The sequence below is a fragment of the Petromyzon marinus genome, chromosome 3 (genome assembly GCF_048934315.1).
Source record: "Petromyzon marinus isolate PM22_M1 ecotype Great Lakes invasive population chromosome 3, UKy_Petmar_22M1.pri1.0, whole genome shotgun sequence".
Taxonomy (NCBI): domain Eukaryota; kingdom Metazoa; phylum Chordata; class Hyperoartia; order Petromyzontiformes; family Petromyzontidae; genus Petromyzon; species Petromyzon marinus.
In genome coordinates this window covers 2,575,066-2,587,819 of record NC_133669.1, presented here as the reverse complement: position 1 = coordinate 2,587,819, position 12,754 = coordinate 2,575,066, and the positions used below count along the sequence as shown (strand labels likewise).

At 42.7% G+C, this 12,754-nt stretch overlaps 1 protein-coding gene across 1 annotated transcript in view; it reads left to right on the top strand.

Annotated features, from left to right (window-relative positions):
- LOC116951499 (uncharacterized) overlaps positions 1-12,526 on the top strand; it is a 70,617-nt gene extending 58,091 nt beyond the window's left edge. Inside the window, exons 21-32 of the mRNA XM_032970177.2 lie at positions 20-73; positions 1,780-1,833; positions 2,569-2,622; positions 3,560-3,631; positions 4,304-4,339; positions 6,690-6,734; positions 7,380-7,412; positions 8,090-8,236; positions 8,362-8,416; positions 9,383-9,571; positions 10,675-10,752; positions 11,342-12,526. Coding sequence (XP_032826068.1) covers positions 20-73; positions 1,780-1,833; positions 2,569-2,622; positions 3,560-3,631; positions 4,304-4,339; positions 6,690-6,734; positions 7,380-7,412; positions 8,090-8,236; positions 8,362-8,416; positions 9,383-9,571; positions 10,675-10,752; positions 11,342-11,526 — 1,002 coding nt within the window. The 3' untranslated portion in view covers positions 11,527-12,526. The remainder of the gene's footprint in view (positions 1-19; positions 74-1,779; positions 1,834-2,568; positions 2,623-3,559; positions 3,632-4,303; positions 4,340-6,689; positions 6,735-7,379; positions 7,413-8,089; positions 8,237-8,361; positions 8,417-9,382; positions 9,572-10,674; positions 10,753-11,341) is intronic.
- Positions 12,527-12,754: the final 228 nt, after the last annotated feature.

Genomic DNA, 12,754 nt, shown 5'->3' with positions numbered 1-12,754 from the left:
GTTGCCCATTCTCAAACAGGGCGAACAAGGAATATCAGGAGCTGTGGGGCCAGCTGGCCCACAAGGGAAATCGGTAATGATCCCGCTCATCTGTTTGCCGCCTATTTGTGACGCCTCGTCCAGAGTGGATATTTGTTTTGCCCAAGCCACGTGCTGCCACTTCATGATAATGTTCTGTTACGCGATAAAACAAATGGAATGTTGAAGTCGTTATGAACCGAAAATGTTATTGCCATGTGGTGTTTGGTGAATTACTCTGCGGATAGTGTCACATATATGTAGTTTAATTTTGCAGATTTAAAAAGTACAATCATCTTCAAGTCTTAAGAAATAGACCATCACATGTCACTTCAAATATGAAGGAGTGCGGGTAGACGGTGCTCCGGTAGATTAAGGGTGGAAGAGGAGTGGTGATAAGGCCCATACACTCGCCCTCAAGAGGGTGACACACACGCTCCAGTGATCAATGTGTAAAACCATATTTAGTCGAGGTGATGGATTATGGCCTCAACTGCCTGTGTAGAAATCTGGTAGATGAATGGTCCAGATTTATAATAGAAGTAGACTTGAATGTCTACTCTGCCTTGACAATTGTGGGCATCTACACTGTATATCTCTGCCCACCAGAGGGAATTTACTCTAAGATTTACACCCTTAGCAAAGGGGACAGGTGATACATCGCCCTCATGCACGGAGGACCGCGCTCCTTCTAAATCGTCGCCACTGTGACTAGTGTCAGAGTTTGTGAATTGTGGGGTTTTATACTTGAGTAATGAGTCCACCAAATGAAGGTTGAGACGACGCCACTCTTTATTTTATTTTATACTTGAGTAATGAGTCCACCGGATGAAGAATGAGACGACACCACTCTTTATTTTATTTTATACTTGAGTAATGAGTCCACCAGATGAAGGTTGAGACGACCCCACTCTTTATTTTATTTTATACTTGAGTAATGAGTCCACCGGATGAAGGTTGAGAAGACGCCACTCTTTATTTTATTTTATATTTGAGTAATGAGTCCACCAGATGAAGGTTGAGACGACGCCACTCTTTATTTTATTTTATAATTGAGTAATGAGTCCACCGGATGAAGGTTGAGACGACGCCACTCTTTATTTTATTTTATACTTGAGTAATGAGTCCACCGGATGAAGGTTGAGACGACGCCACTCTTTATTTTATTTTATACTTGAGTAATGAGTCCACCAGATGAAGGTTGAGACGACGCCACTCTTTATTTTCCCACACGAGCTCATGCCCCATGTGACCACTCCACTCCAAATCCCAGCAGGAAGCGCCCCGATCGCCCCGCCTCCTTCTGTGACGTCACCACCCCCTCCCCTCCTGGGTGTTCCCTCTCTCTCTGACGCCCCGCCTTCTCTTTCCTTTAGTCCGTGACGTAATCTTTAACACTAACCTGGGATCCCTCGGGTATTTCTACCCCCGGATCGCGTTCGTATTAACACTGCAATGATAAGGTTTGATGGGTGGTGATTTAATAAAAAATGACCCCCCCCTCCACCTCAACTTTTCTGCCTGTTGATTGACCAATTGCATTGCTCTTTCAAAGTTCACTCAAAGAGCCCAAAGGTCAGACCCATTCCCCTATTTGCGGTGGATACTTGTGAGCAGAGAGAACATTTTTTGTAAGTTTGTACTTGTTCAAATCTCCATTGCCGCACGAGACACGGTGGACGTGAGACGTCGCCTGCTCTGTTAACGCGGGCTGGGTGCGATGAGTGGGATGACATTGACGGGTGCCATGTCGTTCGTCAGGGTGACAAAGGACCTCCCGGAAAAGGTGGACTCATGGGATCAGATGGACCACCGGTACGTTTGAACATTTAATATTTCTTTTTTTTATATATATATATAAAAGTGCAGTTTATAATGCGTCCATGATTACAGTACTAATGAGTGTGGTCATGGACATGTGAGTTAAGTGAAGAAGTGGGTGAGTCAGAGAGCGAGTAAATGCACCGAGTCTGGAAACGTGTTAATGGGCTGTGCAAGCGAGCACCCGAGTGTGCCAGTTGAATGAGCCAGCTGAGCCCATGAGCTGTGGATGAGTGAGGAATCTGTAAGCGTGAGTGATTTTGCTTGTAGACTTTTCTTCATTATTAAGTTGCTTTATGATTTATTATGGTTTGGTACAACATAATATTAAGCTGCACTTAATTCGAGTTATTTGTTTCTGTACTTCATAACATTACAAAGTGGGATATTCAGAATTCTATCTTGTAAGTAACACATTCCAGTAATTGTGGACTGGATTTTGTCTGGAATGAAGGGTTTGGTTGTACCATCGATAGCAGTGAAATGTAATGCATTGCCACTCGTTCAGCTACCATGCATGAACCCCGGTGTGATGTTGTCAAACCAATCATCTGTCCAGGAACCCAATCACCTTTATCCATAACCTAATCCAAAGTCAGGGTTCAACGCTCTAGCATGAATAGGCACACCAAATGTGCATATACTGTACTGTAGTTTTGTGTGCACGGTTGTATTTGTTATGGCATCGCCATAGTTGTGGTGTTAATGCCGTTGTGTTTGCTTTAAAAGGGTGTTGCAGGGAAGCGTGGTATGCGAGGTCATGTCGGAGTACATGGAATCGTGGTGAGTACAAAGTGTTTTACTGATAAGTAGAGTTTACATTTGGAAAATTGAGTTTGCTGTTCACACGTAAGAATATGTTCATGCATGGTATATTTTAAACCTGATTTTACGGTATTTTAGCCATTTCCGGTAAAGACGCTTGATTTTCTGTCCTCAATGTGTACTACGTAAATGGTAATGCGGGGATGAAGTCCAGCACGTTTGAGTTTGCAGAGCAACAGTATTCAACACTGCAATATTAGACATGTTCAACAGTTCCCCAATGGGTGCTTGTTGACTGTTAACCCCTTGCAGAAAATTGTGATCTTTGGAATGTTTCTGGAATCCACTGAAAGTAGTCCCAGAGGCGGGGGAGTGGAGTTGAGAAGTGACACAACCCTGATGCCATCATATATGATGATGATGATGATTAGAGTAATTCTGGCCGTGATCCCTCTGATGTGGCACCTAATTTCCAACAAATCATTTTAAAACGAATCAATAGTTCAAATATTAAGAGTGATGCCGGTGTGTGCCACTTTGATTTTCATTGGTTCAAATATTAATAATCATGACGATGTGCACTCGGAAGGTCGCTCCTTCCTTCTGCTGGCCCCACAGTCTGGAATTCCCTCTCTGACGCAACCCGCACTGCTGATTCCTTCCTCTGTTTAAGTCCAGGCTTGAGAGTGTTCTCTTTTCTTCTGCCTATTGCTGACTGCCTCTCTCTGCTCACTCTCTGTGAGTTGTGCCTTCCCAGCTTCTTTGCCTCTCTGCCTTGTAGCATTCTTAGTCTGCTAAACTGACTTCTGGAAGAGGAGGCCCCCAACATACCCTCTAGAAGAGGGTCTCTCTAGAGCTTCCTCCCACTCTCTTGGCCCTTCTCAAAGAAGTGACGTGAACAAGACATTGCAGGGCTGCACCTTTGCCTTTTTTTCATTCTTCTTTATTTTTTTAGGGTTCAAAAGGTAATCCCGGCTTCCAAGGTCTTCCCGGGACATCAGGACTGCCTGGAATTAAAGGAGAAAAGGTGGGGAAAAAAACAGCTTGCGACACGGGAGTTCGTTGTCCAAAAAGATTGTGATAGCTCCTTTAACGAGAGGCAATGTATGACAACAGGAGGGGAGACCCAAGACAATCTGTGTTGACACGTCACAATGCATCAATTTATCGCTGCAATACGATGCTGTGCAATATTTTTTTACATGCATGTTCCATATTGAATAATACACTACAGAATAATGCAGGGAACAAAGTGCGCTCCATTATCTAGAGAATTCGGAATATATAACTCCCACCCACAACTTCCAATTTGAGGTAGTTTACTGGATCATGTTACTGCCCTAACACCTCCGGTTAGGACGGTTGGCTACATGCGGTGGGAAAGAAGTTCAGAATACGTACATATCAATATGATTCATGTTCTTGATAAAGTAGTTACAAAGCAGCCTGAATTACACCTGTATTCATGAACATGTACCAATATACAACATTGAAAAAGCTTCTGCTTCAACATATTTAAGACAATAATAATGTTGTTTGTTCATGTGCTAGTTTATATGGCCTTGGCTATATCGGATACTTCGTGTTTTACCGTCAGGGATTCATTCACACGTTTAAACCATGATGAGTAACATAATTCAACTTTTTAAAGGGTCACATTTTCCACATATTAATGATTGTATTGTTTTTATTTTTACAGGGCTTAACGGGAATAGTTGGAGAAAAGGGAGCCGCTGTAAGTGCATTGTTTTTTTTATATATATAAAGCATGTTTATAATGTCCCATGAAAGCGTACACATGTCATAGGATATTTGACTGCAGGGCCGGTGTGAGGCGATTGATGGACTGGGCCCTGCACCACCGCCCAGGTTCAGAATCAGAATATTTATTTATAACGGAGGAGAAATCCGATGAGCTCTAACACTCCTTTTCACAGATGTCCAACAGGGGCGGGTCTGAACGTTACAATATCAAACAGTACCAACAAAAACCACTATAGGAGTGCACAGCATTGGAAAGGAAAACAAATCACTTGTCTTACTCTTTGGTTTTTTCGGTAAAGTCACGAATAAATAAGAAATAATAAAATAACATAATAGCGTACGACGTTTCGGTTGCAATACAAGCAGCCATCATCAGGTACAGAAGAGCTAAATTTACGAGAGAGAGGAAACACATAACCCCAGATGTATATACAGACACCCAAGTAGGGGGAACTAACACAGATACAACAGGGGACACAGAGAGAGAAGCACACCAAACAAACAGGGTTTAGCAAAATTTGGAAACCATATAAAGTAACACAGACGGTCGGTCAAAACGCATAGTCTGGAGGAAACACATATACATCTGGGGTTATGTGTTTCCTCCAGACTATGCGTTAATTGTGTTTTGACCGACCGTCTGTGTTACTTTATATGGTTTCCAAATTTTGCTAAACCCTGTTTGTTTGGTATGCTTCTCTCTCGGTGTCCCCTGTTGTATCTGTGTTAGTTCCCCCTACTTGGGTGTCTGTATATACATCTGGGGTTATGTGTTTCCTCTCTCTCGTAAATTTAGCTCTTCTGTACCTGATGATGGCTGCTTGTGTTGCAACCGAAACGTCGTACGCTATTATGTTATTTTATTATTTCTTATTTATACATGACTTTACCGAAAAAACCAAAGAGTAATTCCTGCAGTCACGAATGCTTCGAATCAAGTCTAAATCACTTGCCCTCCTCAAGGGTGAATCCACTACCTCCCCATCTGAGTGGAGCGGCCCTGAATCATTGTCTTTGGTTTATTCGCTTGTCATATTTAATCTTTAAGGGGGTTCACTTCACTTTCACACAGTCGGTGGTTTTTGTTTGACAAGAATAATAATTATTGATGCTTGTCCCTGAGTGTGAAGAGTCAACACATTCTACAGCAATAAAGACCACATTAATGTGATGCCAATAGCATGAATTTAATTATTATTGCGCCATTACTCCCCTCTGATAACATATTTTAGTTTTCAAAGTTATAAAAAATATTGAATGTGTATGAGAATTAAATGATGATTTATCCCTGGGTAAGACAATGATGAACTGACAATGAAGACAATGGTGACCTTTTACCAGTGTGTATAACAGATTAACCTCATGGCGGTACCATAGTACTCCGGCTCTCGCATAATGTCCGTGATGCAGTCATTTATAGTCTGTTGATGGTCGGCGATGCGGCAATCGACTCATCTCAACGAGCTGTACACGATGCACTGTTCAAAGTTGATTTTACCGATAACGGATTTTTTGTATGATAATGATTGGCGTTTCGACATCGCGGAGTGTGGCACTGATTTCGGATTGATTGGTTACCCCAGTCACGGAGTTGAAGTACAGCCCTGGAAACAAAAATAGTGTCCCAGAAATAAAACATTTAATTGCCTCGGCCCATTTTGTATTATTTGGTACCCCGGGGTAGGGGGGCCATCCATTCAGGAGGTACGCAAAAATCTGTCAAAACTTGACCCCTCCCCCGCTCCCTGTAGGCACGCGGACTTTTTACACCCCCCCCTCCCCCCACCTGCGTACATACGCTTGACGCACCCCCCCTGAATCCTATAGAATGGCGGATATTTAATCCACGCAGAAACGATCAAGAATTCATAATATTATTCACGTGTTTAAGCAAACAGATAGTCCACCGCCAGACTATCTAACTCATTTGAAGGCCAATGTAGACAAATTATTATCGAGGCTTCACCCCCCCCCCCCCCCCCCCGTTTCCTATGCGTACGCACATTGTCAATAGACCCCCCCCATATGCAAGCGTATGCATTTGGGTTAACCCCCCTCCCCCCTCCATGCATACAGACTAAATGTATGGCCCCGTACCGCCATAAGGATCAGATAGCCCTCTTAAATCAGGGGCGCTAACAACATACAGTGTATATACCTTCTGACTCTTGATGGGGAAAATGTACACAATATGTAGCATCATTTATGCAACGTAAGATATTTAAAATGTTAATTGTGCATTATAATTGAGAGGTACATGTTTAATGACTATTACGTGCAATATCCTACTATTCACTGGAAATGTCTTTTTTTCTCTCTAGGGTATTCCAGGGATTGATGGTTATGAAGGAATCATCGGTGATGTGGTAAGATACCTTTTTCATGCAACAGTTAAAATGCTCCGGACGGTATAACAGTTGCTCTTGGCGAAACGTACATTTTCTCGTATGACGCGTTAAACTGAACGTATCCGTGCAACATCAATCAACAAGTTAATTGTTGTCAGAGCAAAACGCAAACAGGCACAACAACAAAATGTCGTACTGTGCCGCGCTCCCCAGGCGGGTTGGTCATAGATCTTCCACTCTCAGTTGCTCCATCACCATACCAGCGGCGATAGAATCAGTGCCACTCTGGGGGAAATCGAGAGTTGCCCGTTCCTCACACTGGGGGAAGTCGAGAGTTGCCCGTTCCACGCGGAGACTGGGCCCCGCGGTGGGAATTTGGAATTTACATGAGCGGCTCCGGGACACCGGTTGTACATTGGGACACTTTGGGCGCGAGTCGCGTGCTGGGTGGAGGAAGCGCTTTGTGCTCTTTGGCTCTCGGTCCGAACAGGACTGGGCACTGGGTGTCAGGCTACGATTGTCTCTCTGCTCACGCGTGAATTGTACCCTCCGATCTGTGCCCTTACGTTATTTTAGAATTTTATTCATATCACTTCACGAATTTTGATTTGTATTCTTTTTATTCCTGCATATTTAAACGTGTGTTATTTTGTTCTCGCCCAGGGGCCTCAAGGTGAATCAGGCCCCAAAGGAGATGTGAGTTATTGATGATTGCGTCTCATGCATGTAAAAATTGTAGTTACAATCATGCCACTGTCATATTTCATCATCAGACTGCAGGTTTTAGGAAAGGTGTCTCCACCATTGATCACGTAGATACTTTCTGCATGAGTTGGTGAAAGACAAATGAATATTAATTACAATGCCAAGGCATTGTTGACTATGAATAAGCATTTGGGGCCATGGAAATGATTGTGGTCATCCAAACTCATTGTGAATGATAAACTGTCTTCATACGTTGAGGAATATGAAGTGAGCAAGCCACCATGCCTTATATATTTTTGGCCATAAAATTCCTTGCCACATAAGCAATGCGGTGCTGTATATGGACCATTCATTTACATGATCCTTTTGGAATTCTTTGTATTTGCATATGTCGTTACATGTGACATTATTCGTCTTTTGGCGATGACGGATAACGGGGCACCAACCATGCAACAGAAATATTTTCACCCCAAAGTAAACGTGCCCGTCTTCATGTCAAGCATTAACCCTAACGCATATTGCGCAATGTGTCTTCATTTTTTTTCATCTCGGTGAACGTTTTTAACGGCACGTTTGTCCCCCCCCACCCGCCTCGAATTAAAACAGCCCTTGCAAAAAAAACACACAACAAAACAATAATCGCCGACGCATCATTTGTGCTTGGACAGACGGGACCTGCGGGAAAAACTGGGCACCGCGGCGGCGAGGGCCCCCGTGGAGAAGTGGGCAAGGAGGGGGCCCTCGGGCTGCCGGGCCCGCTGGGCCAGCAGGGCGAGACGGGGCTGCCAGGGAGCACCGGGAAGGAGGGCGAGCCTGTAAGAGCATCGAGCGCCACTCACCGCACTTCCCATCGCTCCCGCAACGATGTCTACGACTTGTTTATTACGGTCGCTCTGCGCACTGCGCGGGGAGAAACTCACCCTCGCTCTTTCTATCACAGGGAAAGGAGGCAACAAATGAACACATACAGGACGTGTGCATGAGGGTGATGCAAGGTTGGTGTACGTGCCTCTATAGAGTACAATATGAATCCGGTGAAATGAAGCGGCCACCAGTTACAGATACAAACTCTGAAAAATGTAAAGTCCCACTTCTCTTTAATGATGTATACAAATTTAATCACTTTTTATTTGTATTTCATGTCCATTTTTTAGGTAGTCTCCAAAGCACCATTCAGTCAGATAATTTGAACCACGCGTAACTACAACATGGGGCGGAGTGGCGGCGCAGTGATTGGTACAATACGCACGTACAATAAAGCTGGTCACCTGAGTTCAATTCCCAGCTGCAGCCCACATTAGTGGGGAGTGATATCTGAACCAGCCCTGAGCACCCCCGAAGCCTTCACCAACCCTCACTGGCCGGCCTGATGAAAAGTTGTCAAACAACCCCTTGACAAATATATCATGGAATTAGTTTACAAATGTCTACAATCCCTGATTGAAGTACATGGCAATACAACTTACATTTATAAAAGGTCCAAGTAGAAATGTATCCTAAGATGCGGTGCACACAGGAATACATTCGTATCATTAGATCAATCGGAAAAGGAGTGATTTAAATCGTAAGATAAAAGAGGGCATTTATGGACAAGAGACTGGGAAAGAGGATTTTCTTGGCTGCCATTTGGTTACTATCCTTGACCATCTGCCATCATCTATTTTAGTGACGTGTCCTGCGCAAGCACAAATATATATACATAGAAGGAAACAGTCAAAGGTGGAGATTAAAAAAAGGACTTCAGAATCAGAATATGTATTTTTACTGGAGGGATCCGATGAGCTATAAAGTTATTTCTGCACAGATGTCTAGTAGGGGCACGGGGTCAGAACATTACAGCAACAAAACTATTTTTAAAAAACACGATAGGAGTGCAAAATATAGGAAGGGTAATCAAATCACTTTTAAAAATATATATTTTAAAAATAAAAATAAACTATTTTGAAACGTGTATCTTTCAGAACAACTTGCCCAGCTGGCTTCTGGCATACCTCGCCGAGATCCCGGAGCCATGGGGGTTATGGGCCCTCCTGGGCTACCGGGGCCCCAAGGACTACCAGGCCCCAACGGAGTCATGGGCCACGAAGGTCTCCGTGGCCTGCCTGGCCTTGAGGGCTCTCAGGGCCCCATTGGAAACAAAGGAGCCAGAGGTTTGTTCTTTGTTATATATAATGCATTTCTTTTTTAAATCCTCTTACGATGTATTGCATTTAAGAAATGACTTGTACATACGCAGAGAATCCAAAATTGGTCATCTGTAAGTCATGCAGAAAAATGTACAATATTCAGCTGTAAAGATTTACTAAATGGCAGCATGCAGGATGAACCTTGCCACTGGATACTGTGAGCTAGGCCTCCGAGGTATCTCATGGCAACCACCAATCAACCCCGGTTAGACTGCGGCGACACTTGTCGAGGTTATACGAAGTTACCAGTCTGTCTACGTTTTTATTTTCCGTCTTATTGCATGTGTATAACCAGATTGCCCGTTTTGGTATACAGTAAAACCTTGGATTGCAAGTAACTTGGTCTGCGAGTGTTTTGCAAGACGAGCGAAATTTTAAAATAAATATGAATTTGATAAACGAGCGAGGTCTTGCAATACGAGTAGTACGTATACGCTTTGTACTGCCGAGCGTCACGTGATCACAACTGATATACGAGTGCTTTGGATTACAAACACGTTTTCGGAACGAATTATGCTCGCAATCCAAGGTTTTACTGTAGTTGGAATCGGAAGCTTATTTGTGTCCTGTTTGTGGTGCTAACCACATCATCGAGGTTGTTAGACATTCTGATCCTACCACTACCGAGCAGGATAAGATGTTTTCATAAGACAATAATTAAAGTGTTCTCTCATTCTTAAAGGCACAAATACATTATCTAATCTCTTCGAAAGCATGTTATGTTTATTGATGCCAACTTGTATCTTTATGTAAGGGTAATGTATCTCATCATACTCTACCATAGCTGTTCATGCCAGGATTAATCAGTTATATCTATGGGACCCTTTTGGCAATATCAAGATATTGAACATCTTAATGTCTGTATTGATGCCAGAAAGGGTAAAGCCTTTTTTTAAACATTAAACATGTTCATTACAGCCTCACACATTCCCAATGTCAGCATTTGCGAGTTGTCCCAGCAGGTTTACAAGATGCGATGTTATTTCACTCGCACACCTGGAAAAAAAATATTTTGGGGGTTTTGGTTAAACGTGTGATGAGACATCTGCTGTTTGCTGCTGCTGCAGGAATTCATGGAGAAAAGGGAGACCAAGGTGATGCAGGTTATGGGCCTAAAGGTCTCCTTGGCAATATAGGACTAACAGGTACGGACGCTACACAGAAACCTCCTCCTCTTTTTCTAAGACAAAAAAACCTCAGGATTTAATCGAGTTGGCTGCTCAGATTATCTCTCCATGAGCTGCTACTCTGCCTTTTTAATTGTACCAAGGGTGGCGACCGTAGCATGTTCACCTCTCGTTGCATAGGTTCACGGTTCAAATTCACTGGCCGCCCTGATGAATAATGTGGTTATTTTAGTAACCCACAAAATGCACGCCGTCTGATTTACTGTGGATATTACAGATACTGTGACGTCACTCACAAGAATAGGCCATTGTGTGTTAGCGTTACGGTCCTAATTTGCCAAACGTAAAAATAATCCTGAAAATTACTCAATTGGAATCATACACATAAATTACCCCCCCCCCCAACTGTGAAAACTGGGCAAGACCCTCCTGAAAAGAGTCATGAGACTAGAGCTCTCCCAAATGAAGGGCCAGCAGTGCCTTGAGGGAGAACTTGCAGGGCTGCACCTTTATATACACAGTACCATACTTGATCCCTACACAACAATGTTCTTTTCAGTTTGTTGATTACCACATCCTCTCTCCATCATCCCATCGCGTGTTGCAGGCAGAGAAGGCTCTCCCAGCTATGGCCGCGATGGTTTGGATGGCCCCAAGGGCCTCCCTGGACCCTCTGGCCGACAGGGACGACCTGGTTCTCCAGGGCCTCCAGGATCTCCAGGCTACTGTGACCCAGCCTGCCATGGACCCATTGCTTTCCAAGGGCCGGCTTCTGATGTAAAAGGACCATGAGTAAAACAAATAATAATAATAATGATACAATCTTTGACAGCAGTTATACATCGTTTAAATGATCAACATAATGTGGTACTTAAATTTCTACATTTGTGGAACATTTTTTGTGAGTAAATGAAAGCCAGAAAATAGTTGTTGTAACTTTGCTCCTAAAGTGACAATTCAAAAACAACTGTGTATTATTTTGTTTGTATTGTATGTCGTTAGAATGCCCATTCTTGCTCTGTGGCATGAAAATAAATCAATTTTCTGGAATAAAAGCGGCGATATTGCAACTGCCCATACTACTTGAAGGTGCATGATAAAAGTGGAAATGGAGCAAGTGCTGGTATTTCGTTCAGGGTGTCTATAATTTTGTTTTAAGTTTGGAAGGATCCCTTAATTTGCAGGAGAGTAGAATAATAGCAAGGCCAAGTTTGTAACCATATTGAAAATGTGACTTTTTATCATTTACATAAACCAATAACGCCACCTGTGTGAGGTCCTGGCAAGTTAATGATGGTGGCATCCACAAGCCTTGGGATTCCACTTTGAAAGTGCACTTTTCTCAATCATACTTCAAACCTGTTGTTTGGGCTAGAAGGCCCAATGCATGCAACCTCGGTGCCTGTACAGCTTATGGTGTGGAGCAGTCAATAGCAAAACAAGGAAAATGACTTTTAATAAATGAATCATCATACAGAAGACTACTCTGAAAAGCAAGTCATGTTTTCGTATTTTGTGATGGGTTTATTTTGACTTATCTGTTAAATCACGACACCAAATGTTTTTTTGTAAATGACTTTCAAGATGTGATGCTATAAATTGTATTTTCACCTGGATTACCTTCTGTTTTTCTTTTTGTCAACAGCTTCTCAGTGTTAACTGAATTACCTTGGCTGTTTTCTCCCATGTTATAAATCTTAAGGCTAACATTATCCGGACACCCTGCATCTGTTAAACTATACCACAGATTGAGCAATTCACCATTTTAAATTGTCACCTTACGTGCATTCACGCATTGAAGACTCACATTCACTCATAATCACCCTCGTTTGAAAACTTTGCAAGCATTTACAATCATTAAATGACAATTAATACCTTCAGGAAAACAAAACAATGTTAAATTCAGTACAAAACAGTGTTGTGTCTAAATTTTGATTTAAAGCTTTCGTGACTGCAGTAATTCATATTCTTAGTTTTTTCGGTAAAGTCACGTTGAAGAGAAACAACAAAATAACAAAAT